This window comes from Vigna unguiculata, chromosome 10 (assembly GCF_037176805.1).
Source record: "Vigna unguiculata cultivar grain cowpea cultivar isolate G323 ecotype 2 chromosome 10, ASM3717680v1, whole genome shotgun sequence".
In the NCBI taxonomy this organism is placed as follows: Eukaryota; Viridiplantae; Streptophyta; class Magnoliopsida; order Fabales; family Fabaceae; genus Vigna; species Vigna unguiculata.
Window position 1 is genome coordinate 12,355,993 of NC_140801.1, and position 24,951 is coordinate 12,380,943.

At 27.9% G+C, this 24,951-nt stretch overlaps 1 protein-coding gene and 1 long non-coding RNA gene across 3 annotated transcripts; one reads left to right on the forward strand and one right to left on the reverse strand.

The window, feature by feature from the left end:
• Positions 1-324: 324 nt before the first annotated feature.
• On the forward strand, positions 325-2,228 carry LOC114165745 (uncharacterized). Of its 2 annotated transcripts, XR_014985239.1 has the most exons (3): positions 325-618; positions 1,760-1,903; positions 1,981-2,228. It is a non-coding gene; the product is annotated as an uncharacterized LOC114165745 (long non-coding RNA). The 2 variants fall into 2 exon arrangements; XR_003599772.2 differs by lacking the exon at positions 325-618 and having other exon boundaries at positions 1,379-1,903.
• Positions 2,229-3,575: 1,347 nt separating this feature from the next.
• LOC114166648 (uncharacterized) lies at positions 3,576-6,085 on the reverse strand. Its single transcript, XM_028051406.2, has 3 exons — positions 5,364-6,085; positions 3,998-4,738; positions 3,576-3,792 (listed from the first exon to the last, which is right to left on the reverse strand). The coding sequence occupies exons 1-3, from the start codon at positions 6,003-6,005 to the stop codon at positions 3,697-3,699; spliced, it is 1,479 nt and encodes a 492-aa protein (XP_027907207.1). The 5' UTR covers positions 6,006-6,085; the 3' UTR covers positions 3,576-3,696.
• Positions 6,086-24,951: the final 18,866 nt, after the last annotated feature.

Genomic DNA, 24,951 nt, shown 5'->3' on the forward strand with positions numbered 1-24,951 from the left:
GCACGCCATTCTGACAAGGGTGAAGGACTCACTCTCCCTAGTAAACCTGCTTTCACACCCCCTTCAAACCTCATGATTGATGCGTAGCTCGATGGAGCTGATACATAAACTTCCACCTTAGTAACACTCAGCCAAGGAATGATGATCAGAATTGTGATAACTGAAGTGAACCAAAACTCTTGCTTCTTCACCACCTCATACATGCTTCTTCCCTTGTTTTGGTTTATGCAGTACCAATTGATACTACGAGTGACAAGGAGAGAGGTGACACCAAAGATCATTCTCTAAGCCAATAGTTCTTGAACTTCTCCAAGGCGGATTATCTTAACACATCATGAGTGGATTTCTCATTTTTTTTATTTGAAGCTCAAAGTTTTTTCATTAGTCTTATAATTCATTTGTCCAATAAATTATAATTCATCTTATAATTATGTTCTTTCATATCAGTAATTTCACCTTCTCTTCATTACTCTATTATTTCAATGCTTTTTATCATTTATAGTGTTTCACATGCTACTTTGCAGTATTCTGCGTCAAGAAATTGACTATATACATGAAGGAAAGAATGCAGATTGGCTCTGACGAGATTTTAGAAACATAAAGTGGATTCAATTACTTGTAAGTTTTAATACCTCATCTCATTATGCTACTAGTATGTGTTCATCCCTCATGTGATTTAAATTAAGTTCACTAAAGTCTTAATCATGTCATTGCATTTTCATTGAGAAGCAAAGTAATTTTTATAAATGTTGGTTAATGAAATTCATTCTATGAACCTTGCAGATTTCCAATTTAAGTCTAGCAGCCTTTTAAACTTGTTAGGGGAATCCCATGATGCATGTCTCAAAATGTTTCAATAGTAACAATATAAAAAGTAGGAGAAATTAGAGTTTTAGTTCTCTGTTAACAATATATCATGAAGCATGTTTATGGATATGTGGGAGTCATAGTAACTTAATGAGGAATAATAGGCTGTTGTGAGTAACTTTATTAAATGTGCCCTGTCAACCCTTTTATTGAACCACATCATGTAGATGACAAAATAAAGTTTTATCATTTTCTTAGTACCATGTTAAAATTGAAGTTTATTTTCTCTAATAGTTTGTGAGGTTAGACGAGTTTATCAAACTCAAGACAAGATTTTGAGAAACTCTAGACAAGTTTAGATACTCTATCATTTTGGTATTGTATTGTATTTTAGCATTCTAAACATGAGCAGGTTGAGACATTCACAAAAACTGGACAAGGGGAAAAGGCTGGTGATGCTGAACAACAGAGTATTAAATTTGAAAATTTAAATAGAAACGCCACTCCGAGTTCTTCTATTCCTCTTCCAACGTTGTAATCTGCAGAAAGAATTGTAATCATGCGGTGGTGAGAGTTGGAAAATAAGGTGATGTTATATATTTTATTTGTGTCTAATCTAAACTTGGTGAAAAGATTCCACCACCACCTTGTGTTAAAAGAAGATCTAAGATTTCTATAAAAGGAGGAGAAGTGATTTGATGAGGAATGAAACCAAGATCCAAAGAGAGGATTCAGTTTGTTTGCTTCATCTTTTAAATAAGAAAGAGATTTGCTAAAAAAAACATGATGAAGGAATATTATTGGACACTATTAATGTTGTTGTTGTGTTGCTTTGGATTGTTTTCTATAAGTAGGAGTAAGAAATGTAGTATATTTTTTGTTGATAGATTGAGTGTTTTATAATGTTTATGTGTTTTTTACGATTTTAATAATAGATTGTGTTCTAATATAGGTCACTGCATTAAAGTCACAATTGGATGAACAAAATAAACGAAATGAAGAACATGACAAAAGACTTGATGCAATCATGAACTTCTTTTCTCAAAATTATCAAGGTCAATTGCCTCCTGAGTTGACTATGTTCAATCCTGCACCGGTAATTTTTAAGACTGCATAACTTCTTTTATTTTTCAGAGTTTACATTTGTAATTATGATTCACATTTATATTGTAGGTTTCTGATCAAGGAAGTGTGCCAACTAATACAACAAGTTCTGGACATGAGGAAAATCATATGTGATAGTTGAAGAATATAATATAATGTGGAAGTTAATTGAATCATTTAATGTTTTGAGAACCATTGCACTACTTCATGATAGTTTTTGCTGACTAATATTGTACTTGAATTTGAATTTGAATTCGTATATTTGTTGTACTTTGATATACATTTAGTCATCTATAAATAATTTGTCAATTTGATGAGTTTATATCTATTTAGGTATAATTTCATTAAATATAGATTAAAAAAATAGAATAAATGTAAATAATTGTGATTGAAAAAATATATATGAATACATAAATGATAAATGAGTAAAAAAATATAATAATAATAATAATTTAAAAATCTATGATACTTTACGGAGGTTTTGAAACCTATAGTATTTTACGGAGGTTTTGAAACCTATAGTATTTTACGGGGGTTTTGAAACCCAGGGTATTTTATGGAGGTTCTGAAACCTATGTTATTTTATGGGGGTTCTAAAACCTATAGTATTTTATGGAGGTTTCAAAATCCACTATATTTTATGAAGGTTTCAAAATTCATGGTAATTAACCGGGGTTTTAAACCCACAAAACTTAACTGAGGTTTTAAAACCTATGTTAAATACAAAAGGATAAAAAACCTCCGTTATTGATTGGTGCTTCCTGAGGTTCATAAAAACCCCGGCTAATACATTCTCCAGGGATGGTTTATCGGGGAAAATCGAAACCCTGGGTAAAGAACTTAGTAGAGGTTTTAACCCTGGGTAATATAAAAATAAACCTCCATTAAAAATATTTTTTCTTGTAGTGCAAGGAAGGAAAATATACAAAATATTAGGTTGTGAGACAGAAAATAGAATATAAACGATACATAAATGACTTACAAATATAATTTAACCGATTCAATTAATCAATTAACCTATTTATACCAATCAAATCGATCTATATTGTATCATCCCATTTATCAAAAACACTTTATAATGTACACATGTATAAGTACATTTACATTCCTCTTAAAATGGTTCTTCAAAATAGATACTTTTCTTTGTCCATAAGGAATTTAAACATACATACCACAACATGTATACAAAATATCCAAGAAAAGAAAATTATGTAACAATATATAAAACTCTTTCTTTCAATCTCCCCTCAACCACTCACCACGGACTCTCTCCACAATAACATCATAGTTCAGAGACAAGACAACAACACACGTAACTTGAAAAATTCATACATATTTAACATCCATTCAAAGTATACATTTTTGATTCCTTATCTATTCAATAATAGATATCAGTCACAGTAGTTACCAACTAATCGGTTGACAGTAATTTTTTTTTTAAATATTTAAATTATACTTTAAATATATCGTTGTTACAACCAAATAAAATATATTTACATGATCAAACACACAAGTAAAATGAAAATTAGTTTAGAGACACCTTAAAATTTCTCAAAACATTTGAATAACAAGTAATCTACCCTTTTGAAAAATAAGAAACTAGCATCTAGTAGCATTTGGAGAGTTTAGAAAAGGAAGATCGTTTGTAACCAAGGACAAAGGAATTCACTGTTCACACCTCCATTCAATGCTCCAAAATGTAACATGAAACTGATACATTTCCATTAACATGCATGATTACTCTATCATTCAACTTATTAACAACAACTGAAAGAAAACAAAAGATTATGCTTTAGCTTGTTTCTTTGGCTTCAAGAGATAGAACAGGCCTTCTGTCAAAGCAGCTTTGCAAGTCAATGAAGCTCCCAGCAGGTTCAGTGCCTAATCATCCATAGATAATGAAAATCATTGATTCTCAGATATTTAAGTACAAAATTAAGATAATAATAATTTAGACACTAATAATCATTTTTTATTAATAGTGATTATTTTAGAGATTAATCATCTTTAGTTTATAAATTAATACAAAAATATGAAAAACTCATTGAAATCACAAGAGTGAAAAGATGAAGTGCTAACTAGGTACCTCTGTCTCCTCAATTCTCAGCTCATGCTGCTCCAAGTCGTCCAATGGAACATTAAGCTTTTGCAGAAAGGAAACACTTGAAGTTCTCACCAATGGTGTGACTTGAAGATCATTCCACACAACAAACAGTGATGGTCTTCTCACAAAGCCCAAAGCAGACTCTTTTGTGCCATCAGAAGATCTTGGATCAAAGTGCTTCATGGCCACTGGATGCTGTATCAGGCTATGATCCTTTGAAATCACTCCATTCCCAGTGCCATAGCATATATGGTTTTTTATCACTCCTGTGCCATACCAGTAGCAGGGAGTGTGTTCTTCACAAAGTTTTGTTGGCTGCTTCTTCAAACCAAATTGAGGAGCCACCCTTAGGTTCAGTAAAGGAGTGGCTGAAGGATTTGTGAGCCATAATGGATTGAGATGCTTCACACTTTTGTGCAAGTTATTGATACTTCCCAGAGAAAAGTTTTCATCCATTAGGTTTAGAACAGATCCTAGTGGTGTTGTGAGGAAGCTGAATAGATAATCCACAAAATCTCCCTCAGCTTCAGCATAGAGTATTGTTTTCTTTGATTTTCTCACTGTTACCTTTAGGTTTATGCTGGGATTGTGATTTGTCCAGCCTTGATTTTCTGGTCTAAGTTTTGGTGAGAAAGTGCACACACTGTTTGGTCCTCCATTTTCTAAGAATAGGTCGCTAAGTGGAGAATTGGAGATCAATGCTTGCTTTAGCAAGTCCAAAATCTTAAAAAGAAAAAACACAGGTATAAGGATAATGTTCATCATAGAAGAAAATTCTCATGTATTCATCAAATAAACAACAACTTTTCATATAAAATGCATGTGAGATGATGTTGAGAATGATGGCTCTTTCAAGGGAGCATAACAGGACATGTTTGTCTAAATATCTGTTAGTCAAGTCGGTCACTAAGAGAAATCTGAATTTTCAGTTCTGATATTACTGATAGCTCTTTCAAAAGAATTCATAACAGAGATTTAATAATAAGGAAATATCAGTCCAACCCGTGTAAGATTTCCAATCCAAAAAGAAGATGGATTTATAGATATTTTCTTTCTTATTCATGTTCAACTTTCTTATGATATAAGACGACTTAGTGGTGTGCTAATTAAGGAACTTAAGAAAAGATAATCAGATTTAACGTACTGACATAAAAACAGATAAATGCAAGTCCTTAAACGGATCTTGACCAACATGAACTTTTTCTCACATTGTTCATCTTATACCAGTTAGTAGTATATGTTCTAAATTCTAATTAACTAATTCCAGCGCAAAATTCAAAATTTATTAACTAACTTTCATATGGTAGTCTACAACTACCACACCAAATGAATTAGTCTGCAACATTACCTCCTTTTTGCCAACATTAAGGTGCTTCTTTATCAACCTGTGAAAGCTTTTGTAGCCAAGTTGGAGAAGTTGATGAACAGTGTTACCAGGAGAGCTTTGCAGCACCTTTAAATCATCAAAGATCAAGTACATGGTTTGGCCCTTAACAAAAACACCATCTCCATTATTAGTTTCTTCATCAGATTCTCCATGCAGCTTCATTTCTTTGTTCATCAACTTCCCACAGTGGCATGTAGCCTCAGAAAAAGTACTCAAGAACCAATCACCACCCTTTCTGCACCTGTTGCTGCACATGAAGTACTTCATAGGCTTTGCACCATCCAAGTTCAGCTTCAGTTTCTGGCAAAGTGCTTCACAAGGGTTGCGTGGAAAAAGCAACATTTTCTTGCAAATGGGGTTCCAGAAAACATCATCACCAGAATTTTCCAAGCTCTGGTACAAGTTGTTCATGCAACCAATCTCTTCTACTTCATCGTAGCCTTGGTTGTTTGACACAAGCCTTGTGATAGTTCCCAGTGGAAGGGTGAGAAAACTGAACAAAATGTCTGTGAAGTCTCCACTTGCTTCAGCAACAACCACACGGTTTCTTTCTCTATCCACCAAAAGAGTCAAAGGGAGCTTTGGTTCTTGCTCGGAAGCCATGCAAAATAACGTATAAAAATCAAAGGAATTTGTGCAAAGAGTGTGGTGATTTCTCTTTGGGTTGTTGTTTTTGGAATTGCTATGTGATGCCTGGTTAGTTATTAGTGGTGTTGGGTTTCAAATTGCAATGATGAGAAGAAGGAAACAAGGGAGAAGTTTCCTTTGTTAGCCAGAATTAAAAGGACAATTCATGTTTTTGTTGTTTTGTGATATGAAAAAACGAAAGGTCTCACTTTTTGCATGAAAATTGAAATGGTGACTTACACGTAACTTTCTTATTTTTGTTTCTATGAACAAAGTTAAATGAAGTAACTGAAGTCTTTTTGGATTGCATTAATTTGATTAGTATTTTTAGAGCATAAAAGAAGTGTATGGAAGTGAAGGGACTGATATTCCAGAATATGAGTGCAGTAAAAAAAAGAAAAATTATTTAGATGATATCAGGTTATAAAAAAAATTGTCAAAATTTATTTATTATAAAATTATTTTTCAAAAATTAAACTAGTGTTATGAAATAAAGCAAATAACATAGAGGATGACGACAGATAATAGAGAAGAGAAGAAACGAGAGAGAATAGAGGATGAGAGAATAGGGAGCAACTGATCTGTGTATTATTATTGATAGGAAGAGTCCTATTATAGATACAATATGTAATCCATAAAGGAAACAAATCAACCTAGTTAATACAAATATTTACCATAAAGAGTAATGAATCATATGAGTAAATGTATCAAATCAATGGACAATCATTAATTCATAACACTCCCCCTTGAGTGTCCATTGATAAAGAATGTGCCTCGTTAAAACCTTACTAGGAAAAACCCTTTGGGATAAAAAAACCTAGTGAAGGAAAAAGAGTACAACATTCTGTATTCTTTAATACAATATTGTTTATCACATATTCTATTTCTCCCCCTTATGTAAACTTACATCATTAAGGTGACAGAGTCCGAATTTGTGAGTCATTTGCTCAAAAGTTTTTCTTGGCAAAAACTTTATAAATAGACTTGTCATATTTTCAGATGAACGAATTTTTGGATATCTATATCATCCTTTCAATTGAACAATATACTATTGTCTTCATATATGGTTGTTGATTCCATCTTTCTCGGGGATAGTCACAAGTTTCTTACACATGTTAAATTATAAACCTTAACCAAACATATTCACAACTTTCCTCGTAATTTTGTATGATTAGACGATGTTGCTACTATGGTTTGTTTCATATACCTTAATGAAACCATTGTGCTACCACATTTGAACAAACATCTTGTTTGTGATCAACCATTGTGACATTGTAAGAATATGTAAAATAACATGCATATCCATAACCCATTGGTCTGAATTTGAATCATTTGGATGGAATATATTCGTAGTACCCTTAAAGTAACGAAGTATATGTTTTACTCCAAACCATTTTCTTCTTGTAGTTGAAGAACTATATCTTGCTTAACAAATTTATAGCAAATGCAATATTAGATCGAGTATAATTCGCAAGATACATTAGTGTTTCTATGACACTAAGATATGGTGCTTCTAGACCAAAAAGATTTTCATCATTTTCTTGAGGTCTAAGAAGAGTCTTTATCAACATCTAACGACCTCACAACTATTGGAGTGCATAATGAACATGACTTGTCCATTTAGAACATTTTAAGCACCTTAATCATATAAGCCTCTTGACGTATAAAAATACTTTTATTTAAATACTCAATTTCTAATTTCAAATAAGATTTTGCCCTTCAAAGATCATTCATCTCAAATTCTTTCAATTGCCTTGTGAGCTTATTAGTAGTTTCAACGACGTTTACGTCATCTACATAAACAATAATTATGGCAAATTCATTATTTGGATCTTTTCATATAAATACAAGACCAAATAGGATCATTTTTTATATCCTTCTTTTAATAAGTACTCAATAAGACGGTTATGCCACACACGTCTTGATTTCTTTAATCAATAAAAGAGCATGTTCAATTTTATTGAATAACCCTCTTAAGAATTTGTCTTGTTGGGCAAATAAAATCCTTCAGGGATTTTCATATAAATATGATTCTCAAAAGAATCGTACGAATAGGTTGTAACATCATTCATTAGATGTAAATGCAAACCTTGTTGTGCAACTAGGATAATCGAATATTGCAATGTTGTTGCATCCAATACTAGTGAATATGTTTTTTCACAAATCAATACAAGGTTTTGTGAACAACCTTGAGCAACCAATTGTGCTTTGTATCTAACAATTTCATCATTCTTAATTTGATTTTTGCGCAAAAATTCATATGTACCCAACGGGTTTCATAACTTCAGGTGTGCGAACTATATGTTCAAAAAACCTTTCGTTTAGCAAACAAATATAATTATGCTTCTTTGCATATTTTCATTTTGGCCAATCTTTTCTTTGCCGACAATCTTCAATGATCATTGCTTATTGATCCTCATTGTCATTCATAGCATTCATCGCTATGTTATAAGTAAAAGTTTCGTCAATGTTAACTTTATTTTGGTTCCATATTATATGATTCATGACATAATTTATTGAGATCTCATCATTTTCAACCATTTCAGGTACCTGAGGTTCTTCTTGAACCGAACCATTAATTATGTCAAATGAATCTTTTGGGATTTCAACCTTTTCGATTAGGTTATTTTGCATATTAGCCCCCTTTCTCATTCAAGAGTTTTTATCTTTGGAACCAATAGGTCTACCACGCTTCAAACGTGTTCACATGAGTTTTTTAACCCTTTTTTTTTCGCATCATAATAAATGATCATGTCAAACAAGGCAATCATTTTGATTTGTAAACTTCTGGTTTACCATGACATGCATTTAAATTGTACTAATAAACTTGTAGTACAAACTATAAGAGAATGTTGATAATTTCTCCAATACACTTTCTTTTTCAACTCAATCATAGAGATATAAAGATATTTCATATCTTTTTCATTGTTTGTCTCAATATAATATCCATTCAGACAAATATCATTGAAACTTAATAAGTTTCTATTCAACTTCTTGGTAGAAGTATAGTAGCTCTTTTAGAGTCTTCAAATATATTTGTAGTACTATAAATAATACTAACATCGATGTCTCACATTATCAAACAAGAGAAAAATTTATTACTCTTGAGAATTGTATAAGTTGTTGTACTATCAATAAGACGCATATCTTTTGGTACTAGTGCAAAACATTCGTTTTTCATATAAACGTAAATATCAATATGAGATTTTTTTTTTCAACACTCTCATAATCAATTAGGTGATCAATGCTTTCATTTGCTTTAGCAAAGAAAATAACAATATCAAGATGAGTAGCATCCATATGGCCATAATCAGAATCACCATCTTCATAAGCAAAGTGTGTTTCTATGTTCTTCTCATTATTTGTAAGATGCTCTGGTGTACAATAAGTACAACTCAAATGGCCTTTACCATCGTAATGATAATATATACCTTCGTCTTTTTGTCAATATTTTCACATTTTTCTTTTCCTTTTTTTTTCACATTATCGTGCCACTTCTGGTGACAAAATGTGTCTTTGAAATTATCTTTATAACCATGCCCAAAATCAAGATCATGATCGATCATGAAAATATAAATAAAATGTTGCTGCATTCACTTCTGGGAATGGAGCAGAACCAATTTGGACAGGTTTCATGATTTTTTATCAAAAGCTCATTGCTTTGTTCAGCCATACAAAGGCATGAAATAAATTCATAATATTGATTGCTGCATTCACTTCTGGGAATGGAGCAGATTAGGCGGATCTCATGATTTTTCATCAAAAGCTTTATTGCTTTGTCCAGCCAGCCATACATAGGCATGAAATATATTCACAATATTTGTGAAATCTCTTTTCACAATATTTTTGTTATGAGCAAATTAGTTGCTTAGATGCTTTATTTCTTTATTTAATGGCATCCCAGTACCCATTGCATTGCATCTAAATGTAGTTCAACATTTAAAATCTGATATAAGGAATTCTTCTTTGTAATATCAAGGGTCACAAATCCAAATTTTGTAACGTTTCGCGTGTTTAGAACTATCACATAAAATAATAATATTAATAATAATAATAATAATAATCAAAATAATCATAATAATCACCTTCATAATAAAAATACAAATAATAAGACGGAGATGAAAATTGATAAAGTTAAACAATTCTTATCGCAAGAGGAAGAATATAAGTTAAAATTATAATTTGAGAAAGGATTAGAAAAAGCCTGGATTGAGACACGCAGTTATAGAGAAAAAGCTTCCACTAGTCCTCAATTGGTTGAAGCATCGTGCTGATAACGTGTTATGAAATAAAGCAAATAACATAGAGGATGACGACAGATAATAGAGAAGAGAAGAAACGAGAGAGAATAGAGGATGAGAGAATAGGGAGCAACTGATCTGTGTATTATTATTGATAGGAAGAGTCCTATTATAGATACAATATGTAATCCATAAAGGAAACAAATCAACCTAGTTAATACAAATATTTACCATAAAGAGTAATGAATCATATGAGTAAATGTATCAAATCAATGGACAATCATTAATTCATAACAACTAGAACATTCTTAGTTTTAGAAATTATATATATAGAGATTATATCTTTAACTTCTTTTTAGAAAGAATTCAAGAATTTGTATCACCTTCTAATGAAGCTTTAGATACAATTAAAAGTTGAATCCACGTTATAAATGGAAATTTTTCTCCTAAAAAAAAAGAAAAAACGAAATTAGATTGTATGTTACTTTGATCAACACTAATGGAAATCATGTAATTCTATTAAATACTAGAAGATTCTTTTAGTTATTTGTAATAGCCTTATCCTACTTGCGACATAATTATAAAGTGTGATTCACTTTAAAAAAAAGCAAATGAACCATTAAGAAATGAAAACCTGAAACCATTCTTTCATTTAATTCACATTTCTTACAGTTCTAGTTTCTCTACTGAGTCTAAATTCTTTTAATTTATGACTTTCTTTTACACCAGAAAAAAAAAAGAAAAAAATTCTTTGAAACCAAGAACTAACTTTTCACAATCCATTAAAGAAGTAAAATAATCGTAACAAAAGTGAATTTTTAGATTTGTAAAAAAAAAACGAATAGTAAAAGATAATGTCAAATGAAAGTGAAAATATTTTAGGTGTCAAAGTATAATTATCAAAAAAAAATGTTTTTATATAAGTTTACATGCCAGTTGAATCTTGCAAGGCACTAGTTTATTACATATACTTTAAATTAGGGGTGTTAAAATAGGTCAATCCAACTCATTTTGGCTAGTTCTGCTTTTGGCTCGCCACACTTTTTTAAAATTTGATTTTTTTTTAAATTTTTTAAATTTTTTTAACTTTTTTAAATTTTTTGTTTTTAAATTTGTTTATATAATATAAAAAATTTATTTATTTTATTTATTTTTAACTTTTAAATATAAAAAAATTAATAAAAAGAAAATGGATTGACGGACTAGCCCTCCTTTGGTTTGCTATTGGCCTGCTAGTTTGACGAGTTAGACAGATTAAAAACTCCTTGGACTTTAATATTTGTAAAGAAGAAGATAAAGACGAATAATAGAAGGTAGTGTTAAATGAAAGTAAAAAAAATTTAAATGTCAAAGTATAATTGTCCAAAAAAAAAAATTTATGTAGGTTTACATGCAAGTCGACTCTTGCAAGGCACTAGTTTTTTAACTGATACTTTAAAATTTAGAAAACAAATATATAATTTTCTCTTTCAAGAACCAAAACTAAAAGCTATAAAATTTCATTATTTAATTTATAATTGAGTATTTTTTTTTTGGAACAATGTATTATAGATCTGATATTGATTAAAGATAAGACAAATTTATAGTATAAAAGTGAGTGTAAATATATTCATACAAGTCGATTTTGTAAGGTTGAATTAGGCTTAAATTCTATTCCTTAAGATGATATCAGAGTCATCCAATGTCTGTAAATATTGTTATATTCTCCTAAAAAATATTTATATACATAGTTTTAATATTAAAACTATATATATATATATATATATATATATATATAAATTTAATAATAAAATTATCTATAAATTTCAAAATAAAAATATACTTATATAAAATTGAATAAAAATGAAAAATTTTAAAGAGTAAAAAGAATTAAAATTGTGTTGAAAGAGAAATCAGAATAAATGTCATAACAAGTTTACAAAGTTTAAATCTCAATGTGTTTAGTTTCAAAAAAAATGTGATACATCTTCATGATGTACTCCATGATGTTGTCTTTAGCCATATAATTCTTTGAAATTATATTTGTCAAGAGCATAACTATATCTTAGACTTTTCATCCTTAACAAAGCTCTTTCCAAATTCAGCAAGGAACTCCTTAGTTGTATTCGTATTTTTCAGAAATTGTGCCCCAAAATGTTTTTGGAATGGATTTTTTAAGCTAATGAGGATCAAAGTTCTATCCCTCGGCATTGTGACAGATAATATCCATTTTTACCTATTTTTGTGTGTTTATTATCATTAATAAATCAACTCTTTCCTAACTTTTATCTTGTTATATCCTCAAGTTTAGTATGTTTTGTATTTTTTTGTGTTTTAGTTGTTTTATGCTTGTTTTGCCTCTAATATCTCTTTTAAGTGTGTTAAATAAGTTAATAGGAAGCATTTGTGGTGGAGAAAAACAAGCAAGAACTCAAGGGAGCATGATTGGACAAGAAAAGATTGATTTTGAAGCAAATAACCGTGTCGGGCACCACTGAAATCACGCTCAGTGCTTCAAATACATAATGATGTCAAACTGCCCAAGGCTGAGCGGTGGAAAGTGAGGTTGAGCGCCATTCAGTTTGCAAAATTTGGCGCTTAGTGCTGTTCAGACAAGGCTGAGCAGTGGCTCGCTGACATGTCAAAAAATGGATTTTTAATCTTATTTCTCGCGAGGGTTTTGTCCATTCCTCATTTTGCACAATAGAGAAACACTTTTGGGTGCTTGGAGAGCCTCTTAGAGGTTGCTAAGGGTGTTGGGAAGCTCTCCCAATTATCCTCCATTCATGGTGGTTTTTCACCCCTTTTGGGGTTGGAGAGGAAGATGGGTTACGAATTGGAGGTGTTGATGCGAAGGGGAGGCGCAATTGGAGCATGGAGTAGCTGCTAAGAACCTTAGGAGAGGACTTGCATCTTCTATTTGGTTTCCATCTCTTCCCTATCTCTCTAATTTGTAAAACCTAGGTTCTCTACCATGGAGAGCTAAACCTATTTGTGGAGATTAGATGTAATGAACTAAATTCTTGTGTATTTTGTGATGTTAATCCATATGCTTTTCCATTTCTATGTTAGCATTTAATTTCCATGCTTAATGCTTGCTTTGGTTTGGCCACCCATGCATGATTTGTGGTTCTTAAGGTGTTGGAAAATGTCGTTTGAACCTAGAACTAAAATTGAATGCCTAATGGAGCTTGTATCTAGGGATAGAATATGATTCATTAGTAATCTTAAGACTCTTGAACTTAATGTATGATTTCACTTGTTGAGGATTCAAGGAATTGAAACTTGATAAGTTATCATAGGCTCAAAGTTGCTAGGAATAAGATTTGAGTATTTTTGTGAGTTGATTTTGACATGAAATTGGAATTGAGATGTTTGTGAATGCATGAGAATAAAGTGAATGAAATCTAGTCTTGACAATTGTATATAATCTATGTTAAATTTATGATGCACATCAACTGTTTGATAAAATTTCAAAAAGAGTTTCTTTGTGTTTTTGTGAGCTTTGTTGTCTATTTGAATTGGGAATTGTGAGAGTTGTCATGTCTTACACAAGTCCCTGTGAAGAGAATGATATTTATTACTTGCTACGTGCGATCGGTGCACTTGTCGTTTTTCACCTAATAGTGACCAAAGGCCTAGTTTGATGAAAAAAAATAATATTGCATGTCTTTGAAAGGTAATGGTGTGTTTTTTCCCTTTTATAATTTCCTATTATGATGACTGGTTCCTTTGACTCTTTGGAAAAGATTGGATATTTATTTATTGGGATCACAATCCAACATCTTTTATGCCTCTTTCTCCTTTAATAATTTTTATGTTGTTCATTCTTTTTTTTTTAATTTGTCTTCAAATTAGTGTATCAGTTATTGATTTTTTTTGGAGTCTGGAAAATCCATTTCTGGGCAGTTGTTGTCTTTACCAAAGGATCAAACTTGTATCCCTCAAAATTGTCACCAAAGGCCTAATTTGATTGAAAAGAATAGTATTGCTCGTGTTTGTGAGTTAATTGTATTTTTTTTTCTTATTATAATTTCTTATTACGATGATTGATTCCTTTTGAATCTTTGGAAAAGACTGAATGTTTATTTATAGGGATTACAATCCAACATCTTTCATGCCTCTTTCCCCTTTAACAATTTTTGTGTTATTCATTCTTTTTTGAATTTGTCTTCAAATTAGTGTAACAGTTATTGATTCTTTTTTGTAGTCTACGAAGTGCATTTTTTAGGAGTTGTTGTGTTTACCAATAATCATTCAAGCTAATGAAGATCAAACTTCTATCCCTTAGAATTTTGACCAAAGATCTTAGTTAATGGAAAAGAATAGTATTGCATCTGTTTATAAGGTAATGGTGTGTTTTTTCTTGTTATAATTTCTTATTACAATGACTGATTGCTTTTGACTCTTTGGAAAAGACAGGATGTTTATTTATAGGGATGACAATCCAACATCTTTCATGCCTCTTTCCCCTTAATAATTTTTGTGCTATTCATTCTTTTTTCTAAATTTGTCTTCAAATTAGTGTATCAATTATTGATTCTTTTTTTTAGTCTGTGAAGTGCATTTTTGAGGAGTTGTTGTGTTTACCAACAACCATTAGAGCTAATGAGGATCAAATTTCTATCCCTTAGAATTGTGACCAAAAGCCTTAGTTGATGGAAAAGATAGTATTGCATGTGTTTATAAGGTAATGGTGTTTTTTTTCTTATTATAATTTCTTGTTATGATGATTGATTCCTTTTGACTCTTTGGAAAGTACTAGATGTTTATTTATAGGGATCACAATCTGACATCTTGCTTGCGTCTTTCTCCTTTAATAATTTTTGTTTTGTTCATTTTTTTTTCTGAATTTGTCTTCAAATTAGTGTATCAGTTATTGATTCATTTTTCAGTCTGTGAAGTGCATTTTTTGGGAATTGTTGTCTTTACCAACAATCATTCAAGCTAATGAGGATCGAACTTCTATCTCTTAGAATTTTGACCAAAGGTCTAGTTTGATGGAAAAGAATAGTATTGCTCGTGTTTATGAAGAATTGTGTGTTTTTTTCTTATTATAATTCCTTATTATGATGACTGATTACTTTTGCATCTTTGGAAAAGACGAGATATTTATTTATAGGAATGACAATACAATATCTTTTGTGCCTCTTTCTCCTTTAATAATTTTTTTGCTGGTCATTCTTTTTCTGAATTTGTCTTCAAATTAGTATGTCAGTTCTTGATTTTTTGTAGTTTGCGAAGTGCATTTTTGAGGAGTAGTTGTCTTTACCAACAGCCATTCAAGCTAATTACGATCAAACTTCTATCCCTTATAATTATGACCAAAGGCCTAATTTGATGGAAAAGAATAGTATTACTCATGTTTGTAAGGAAATTGTGTTTTTTTTCTTCATATAATTTCTTCTTATGATGATTGATTCCTTCTAATTCTTTGGAAAAGACAGGATGTTAATTTATAGGGATCACAATCCAACATATTTCATGCCTCTCTTGCCTTTAGTAATTTTTGTGTTGTTCATTATTTTTCTAAGTTTATCTTCAAATTCGTGTATTAGTATTGATTCTTTTTTGCAATCTGGTAAGTACATTTTTGCGCAGTTGTTGGCTTTACCAACAACCATTCAAGCTATTGATGATCAAACTTCTATCGCTCAGATTTATGACCAAAGGCCTAGTTTTATTGAAAAGAATAATATTGCTCGTGTTTATGAAGAATCGTATGTTTTTTATTATTATAATTCCTTAGTATGATGACTGATTCCTTTTGACTTTTTCGAAAAGGATAGATGTTTATTTATAGGGATGACAATCCAACACCTTTCGTGCTTCTTTCTCCTTTAATAATTTTTGTCTTGTTTATTCTTTTTCTTAATTTGTCTTCAAATTAGTGTATCAATTATTGATTTTTTTTTTGGTAGTCTGGTGAGTGCATTTCTAAGCAGTTGTTTTCTTTACCAACAACCATTCAAGCTGTTGAGGATTAAACTTTTATTCCTCATAATTGCGACCAAATGCTTAGTTTGATGGAAAAGAACAATACTTCTCGTGATTATGAGGTAATTGTGTGTTTTTTTCTTATTATGCAAACTGACTCCTTTTGACTCTTTTGAAAAGACTGGATATTTATTTATAGGGATGATAATCCAACACCATTCATGCCTTTTTCTCCTTTATTAATTATTGTGTTGTTCATTTTTTTCTGAATTTGTCTCAAATTAGTGTATACGTTATTGATTCTTTTTTTGAGTCTGCAACTGCATTTCGGGGAGTTGTTATCTTTACCAACAACCATTAAAGGTAATGAGGATCAAATTTTTATCCCTCAAAATTGTGACCAAAGGCCTAGTTTGATGGAAAAAAATAGTATTGCTCGTGTTTATGAAGTAATGATATGTTTTTTTTCTTATTATCATTTCTTATTATGACAACTGGTTCCTTTTGACTATTTGGAAAAGACTTGATGTTTATTTATATGCATGACAATCCAACATCTTTCATACCTCTTACTCATTTAATAATTTTGTGTTGTTCATTCTTTCCCTAAATTTGTCTTCAACTTAGTGTATCAGTTATTGATTCTTTTTTTCAGTCTACGAAGTTCATTTTGCGTTTTCTATGGAGTTGTTGTTTTTACCAAAGATAATGAGGATACGAAGTTGATACACTAAGTTGAAGACAAATTTAGGAAAAGAATGAACAACACAAAATTATTAAATGAGTAAGAGGCATGAAAGATGTTGGATTGTCATCCCTATAAATAAACATCTAGTCTTTTCCAAAGAGTCAAAAGGAATAAGTCATCATACTAAGGAAGTATAATAAGAAAAAAAAACACAATTCTTCATAAACACAAACAATACTATTATTTTCTATAAAACTAGACCTTTGGTCACAAATATGAGGGATTGAAGTTTGATCGTCATTAACTTGAATGATTATTGGCAAAGACAACAACTCCACAAAAATGCACTTCGCAGACTACAAAAAGTATCAATAGCAGATAAACTAATTTAAAGGCAAATTCAGAAAAAAATGAATAGCACAAAAATTATTAAAGGAGCAAGAGCCATGAAAGATGTTAGATTGTCATCCACATAAATAAACATCCAGTCTTTTCCAGAGAGCCAAAAGGAAGCAATCATCATAATAAAAAAAACACCAAATTACCTCATAAACACCACTAATACTATTATTTTCCATCAAATTAGGCCTTTTGTCACAATTCTTAGGGGTAGAAGTTTCATCCTCATTAGCTTGAACAATTGTTGGTAAAGGCACAACTCCCAGAAAATGCATTTCCAAATTGCAAAAAAGAATCAATAACTGAAACACTAATTTGAAGACAAATTCAGAAAAAAAAAGCAAAACACAAAAATATTAAAGGAGAAAGAGACATGAAAGATGTTAGATTGTCATCCCGATAATTAAACATCCGGTTTTTTACAAAGAGTCAAAAGGAATCAGTCATCATAATAAGAAATCATAATAACAAAAAAAAAAACACAATTACCTCATAAACATTAATAGTACTATTCTTTTCCATCAAACTAAGCCTTTGGTCACAATTATGTGGGATAGAAGTTTTACCCTCATTAGCTTGAATGGTTTTTCATAAAGAGAACAACTTCATAGAAATGCACTTCACAAACTGCAAAAAATAATCAGTAAATGATACATTAATTTGAAGACATATTCATAAAAAGAATGAACAACACAAAAATTATTAAAGGAGAAAGAGACATGAAAGATTTTGGATTGTCATCCCTATAAATAAACATCTAGTTTTTTCTATAGAGTCAAAAGAAATCAGTCAACATAATATATTAAGAAAAAAACACACAATTGCCTTATAAACACTAGTAGTACTATTATTTTCCATCAAACTAGGCTTTTAGTCCCAATTCTAAGGGATAGAAGTGTGGTCCTACTTAGCTTGAACGATTTTTGGTAACATTAACAATTGGCCAGAATTGCACTTACCATACTATAAAAAAGAATCAATAATTGATACACTAATAAAAAAAAGAATCAAATTCAAAAAGAGAATGAACAACACAAAACGTATGAAAGGAGAAAGAGGCATGGAAGATGTTGGATTGTCATCCCTATAAATAAACATCTAGTGTTTTCCAAAGAGTAAAAAGGAATAAGTCATCATAATAAGAGAAAATACACAAATACCTCATAAACACGAGTACTACTATTCTTTTCCATCAAAGTAGGCCTTTTGTCATAATTATGAGGGATAGAAGTTTGATCGTTATTAGCTTGAATGGATGTTGCTAAACACAACAACTCCCCATAAATGCACTTCACAAACTGCAAAAAAGAATCAATAATTGGTACACTAATTTGACAATAAATTCTGAAAAAGAATGAATAGCACAAAAATTATTAAAGGAGAGGGAGACATGAAAGATGTTGGATTGTCATCCCTATAAATAAACAACCAGTTTTTTCCAAAGACTCAAAAGGAATCAATCATCATAAGAAGAAGAAAAACACACAATTATCTCATACACATGAGTAGTACTATTGTATTTCATCAAACTAGGCCTTTGGTCACAATTATGAGGGATAAAAGTTTGACCTCATTAGTTGGAATGGTTGTTGGTAAAGACAACAACTCCACAAAAATGCACTTCGCAGACTGAAAAAAAGAATCATTAACTGATACACTAATTTGAAGAGAAATTCAAAAAAAGAATGTACAACACAAAAATTATTAAATGAGATAGAAGCATGAAAAATGTTGGATTGTCATCCCTATAAATAAAAATCCAGTATTTTCCAAAGACTCAAAAGAAAATTGTCATCATAATAAGAAATCTATTACATATTAAGAAAAGAAGATATCACCAAAATTACTACATTACCCATATTCTTTTATTGACACGTGTCATCTATTACATATTAAGAAAAGAAGATATCATTAAAATTACTACATTACCTACTTTCTTTTATTGGCACAAGTCATAAAAATTAGTTTTTTCATCATTTTCAAACTCAGATACAAAAGGACCTGGGTTCAAATTTCACAAAAGTCAATTTATTTTTATTGTTTCATTTATTTATGATTTCAACTTTTTAATATTAATTATAAGTAATATTATTATTTGTAATATTTTTAAAAGTATTATTAATTATAAGTAATATTATTATTTATAATATTTTTAAAAATATTTGTATTTATAATTATTAATAATATTATTTGTAGTGATAGTAGTAAAATTATAACCAATATTAATATTATCATAATAATAATAATAATTATTATTATTATTATATGTTACTATTATATATTATTACAATTAGTATTATTAACATTGTTACTATTATATATTATTACAATTAGTATTATTAACATTATTAGTAGTAAAGTTATTATTGTTATTAGTAATATTAATATGTAATATATTAATTTTATTATTATATATTATTAATATAGAAAATAAGCACTAAAAAATTATTATTATTATTATTATTATTATTATTATTATCATTAATAAGAATTATAATTAAGAAATATAATTATTATATTATTATTATTATAGTTACTACTATATCTAATTTAAAAAATTGGTATTCCAAAAATATTATAGTGTTAATCACCATAATAATAATTATTATTAATATTATTTTTATTATCATAATAATAATAATAATTATTATTATTATTATTATAAATTAATTGTTATTATTATTATTATTATATACTATCATTATTTTATTTTTATATTATTACTATTATTATCAATTATAACTATACTTATTATTATTATTATCAACTCTAACTATAATTATAATAATAATTATTATTAACTATAATTATTATTATTATTATTAATAAGAACTGTAATTATTTTGGCAATTATTATTACTGTTGTTTTTATTATTATTGTTAGATCCACATTTTATTTTTATTTACTATGTAGGAATTATGTTTCAATTACTTGCTATTTGTATTTGTTTGGTTGTTCATTTATCTTTATAATGAACAAATAGAGCGGGGACTAAATTAAACAAATAAACATATATGGGTACTAAATTGAAACAAATAGATATAGAGACTAAGTTGAAATCAAGACAATGACACGTGTCACACCAAGGATTTGAAACGTGACAATTTTTTTTAAATTAAAAAAAAAATAAAAAAATCAGAGGCTGACATGTGGCACGGCGTTAACCGCGTTTGCGAAAAATTAATGGAGTGTATTACATTGATGCACAATTTCAAATTTGGGTACTAAATTGAGACAAACTTAAAAGTGGGTACCATTTTAAAATTTTGGAACCAAACTGGATATGTTCCGAGTAATTAAGTTTATTATTTACTTTTAATTACTACCCGCTCATATCTCATTAACTTGCACATTTTATTTCTTTTCTTGTTCATTTTATCTTTATATCTGGATAATTATTTGAATTAAAAAAATAGTTACTAAAACTAGTACAATAATAAAAATGACAAATAATTTTTTATTATGAATAATTATTTAAGTTTAACAAATAATAATTAAGAGGATAAAATTGTAAAAACAAAAAGGACACAAAAAAATATGTATCTCTTTATATATTTAGTTGTATTATTATTATTATTACTTTATTATTATTATTATTATTACTATTATTACTATTATTATTATTATTATTATTATTATTATTATTATTATTATTATAGTTAGATACATATCTTAATTCTATTTATTACAGGATCATATTTCAATTACTTGTTCTTCTTATTTGTTTTGTTGTTGATATATATCTTTATATAAAATTATAGATTATGATTATCGTTAACATTAGTCTTAGTATTAGCATTGAGATTAATATTTATAATAGAGACATCATCATCATCATTATTATTATTATTATTATTACTAGCGTAAACACAGGCGTTATCGCGCCTGTGCAGTGGCGGAAGAATGAAGGGACTAGGGGGAGCCGTGGCTCCCCCAACCATTTTTTTTTTTACTTTTTTTAATATATTTAAAAAATAATATTTATAAATTATTATTTCATTTATATTAATTAATTTTTATTTTATTTTATTTTTTATATATTTAAAAAATATATATTTATATATTACTACTTTATTTATATATTATTACTTTATTTATATATTATTATTTTATTTATATATTATTACCTTATTTATATTAATTTAGTTCGAAAAATATTTTTTAAAATTTAAAAATCACGTTTTTTTCTCTATTATAATTTTTTATACTTTTTTATTTGGTTTCTCTCTTCCATGCCTCCATCTCTTTCTTCCGTTTTATTTTCATCTCAATTTTTACCATCAATTTCTTATTATTTTCAAAATCAAATTACACTACGGCAAAATTGAAGAGTTAAGAAACACTTTGGACCGAACAATTTCTTCTTTTGAGTAAGTTCATCTTTTCCTTTTTATTTTTGAAGCAATATGTTTCCCTCTTGTATGTGGCTTTTCTATATCTCTATCTGTTAGAGATCATAAAATCATGCTTTAATTGTTGATCAAACTTTTCTTTGTGTAGATAAAGCTATTTTGGGCTTTGAAGTTGTGTAAGGGAAGAACAAGATTAGGAATCTCCTCTAAGGTAAGGGAAGCTAATCATTTAGAAGTTATTAGTTTTCTTAAAATATTGAGTCTTGTTTTTAAGATTTAATTTGGGGTATTCATAATTTTATCTTTTTGTAAATAGGTGAGAGGTGAAAAAATTATATTAGAAAAATTATGATGAAGAGTAAAAGAATTGATTTTTTTTTTCAAGAGGAAGGCTTGTGATGAAGATGAACAAAATGCATCTACGTCATCCAAAATTGAGAAACTTCATGAGAATCCAAATATTGAAAAAAATGAAAAACTACCCTCTAAGGTTCCTAAAGTTACATATAATGAATTTGAAAATACTTTAGAAAGTGATCCGGGAAAGCGTCTTCAAATTTGACAATATCCACCAAATCAAATTGATGAGGTACGAAAGACTTATCTAAAATGGGGTCCATATCAAATGCGTCTAGAAAATTATCCATTGTTTGGTAAAGATGATCATCCAAGAAGATTTCAGTACACATGGTTTAACTTATTTCCTTCATGGTTAGAGTATTCGCCATTAAAAGATGTTGCATATTGCTTACCGTGCTATCTTTTTAGTAAAAAACCAAGCGGACGACCTGGCTCAGATGTTTTCATTGTTACAGGTAATTGAGTTTATTTTCATTGAATTCTAATTGGCAATAAGTTTATTGTCATCAACATGTTATAACTTTTTGAATGTTATTTTATAGGTTTTAAAAATTGGAGGAAAGTTAATAATTGGAGGCTGAATTTTTAGCAAACACTATGATAATCTATATTGAAAGGGATATTGCAACTAGCTGCAGTTCTGATTCAATTATTGAAGATTTTAAGTCATTGAAAGAGCATAAAGGAACACTCTGACTAAAGGTAACTTTTGTTTTTTTTTTTATATATATTATTATTGATGATAAACTTTATGTTATTATTTCATATATATTATTATTATATTGTTTAGATTTTATTGTCATGAGTATTTATTTTGAATAAAAAAATTATGTAAAGAAATTATTTTGTTAATTAAAAGAAATTAATTTTTTTAATTAAAAATAATAATTTATATATAACAAATATAATTTGCCCCTCTTAAAATTTTTGGTCAAGTTCCGCCACTGCGCCTGTGTACGTATTTTTTGAATTATATTAATAATTAATGATATTGTAATGTTATTAAGTTAATAAACAAAATAAAAGTATATTTATAAAAATTAAAGTGAAATGTATGGAGGAAATATGAGAAAAATAACTGTTGATGAATAGTATGAGAAAAAAGAAGAAGGAGATAAGTAAGTAGTTTTATAAAGACGTGTAAAAGTAATCGTTAATTTTTAAAAATTTAATAAATAATTAAATTGTAAAGGGTAAAGTTGGAATTATGAAATCCCCTTTATATATAATTATAGATTATTATTATTATTATTATTATTATTATTATTATTATTATTATTATTATTATTATTATTATTATCATCATCATCATTCGTTTGTTATTATTTGTATCATTATTTTTATTATTATTATTATTATTATTATTATTATTATTATTATTATTATTATTATTATTATTATTATTATTATTATTATTATTATTCATAGTGGTGTTATTAGTATAAATACTTTTTCTAATTATAAAAAACGTTATTATACTAAATACTTTTGCTAAATAGATTTTTAATCTTTTAAAAATTTTACAATTTATAATTTATATTTATATTATTATTAGTATTTTTAATGGTAAATAAATATAATAACAATTATATTATTATTCTAAAAAAATTGAAATAAAAATAAAAAATAAAACAAATCGTGCTTACATGCACGGGTCGTAGACTACTGTAATTATTTTGTAAAATTAATTAACTGCAATTACAACGTCATTACTTTAATATTAACATTTACAATAATATAACATAATTTTCATGATATTTATTATTTTATTTTAATATTATTATTATTATTATTATTATCATTATTATCAATTGTAACTATAATTGTAATTATTATTATAACCTATTATTGTTATGATCATTATTACTACCAATTATAAGTATTATTATCATTATTAATAATTATAATTGTTTTTATTATTATACTATTATTATTATTATTAATAAGAACTATAATTATTTTTATTGTTATATTATTATTATTATTATTAAGAACTATAATTATTATAATAGTTATTACTATTTTTATTTTTATTATTATGATTAGATACACATTTTACTTTTACTTATTATGTTGGAGTCATGTTCCAATCATTTATCTTTTTTATTTGTTTTTTTCACTTATCTTTACATTTGAACATTTATTTCAAATAAAATAATAATTACAGTAAATTATTAATATAATAAAACTAATTTTTTTATTATTATAAATAATTATTTAATTTTAAAATATAATAATTAAGAGGATAAAATTAAGAAAACAAAAAGGGACACCAAATACATTATTATTAATTATTATTTTTGTTGTTTTTGTTATTATTATTATAGTTAAACACACAGTTTACATTTATTTATTACATGATCATATTTCAATAACTTGTATTTTTTATTTGTTTTGTTGTTCATTTTATCTTTATATCCGTGTAATTATTTGAATTAAAAACATAGTTCCTAAAATTAGTAAAATGAGAAAACTAACAAATATTTTTTTATTATGAATAATTATTTAAATTTAACAAATAATAAGTAAGAGGATAAAATTGTAAAATCAAAAGAGGAAACAAAAATTGTGTATCTCTTTATAGATGTAGTTATTATATTATTATTATCACTACGGTATATTATTATAATGATATTATTATTATTATTATTGTTATTATAGTTAAACACACATCTTAATTTTATTTACTATGAGATCATATTTCAATTATTTATCATTTTTATTTATTTTGTTGTTGATGTATATCTTTATATATAATTATAGATTATTATAGTTAACATTATTATTATTATTGATTATTATCATTAGTTTGTTATTATTGATATCATTATTATTTTTATTAGTATTATTACTATTGTGTTATTATTATAAGTGCTTTTTTTTTAATTATAAAAAACATTGTTATACTAAATCCTTTTGGTAAATAGATTTTTAATCTTTTAAATTTTTTATAATTGGTAATTTA

Excerpts from the sequence above, each read along its gene's own strand:
- LOC114166648 (XM_028051406.2), bottom strand. The coding sequence starts at position 6,005 with ATGGCTTCCGAGCAAGAACCAAAGCTCCCTTTGACTCTTTTGGTGGAT. Across the intron at positions 4,739-5,363 it reads TTAATGTTGGCAAAAAGGAG|ATTTTGGACTTGCTAAAGCA; the intron begins GTAATGTTGCAG and ends TTTCTTTTTAAG. Across the intron at positions 3,793-3,997 it reads TGAGAATTGAGGAGACAGAG|GCACTGAACCTGCTGGGAGC; the intron begins GTACCTAGTTAG and ends ATGGATGATTAG.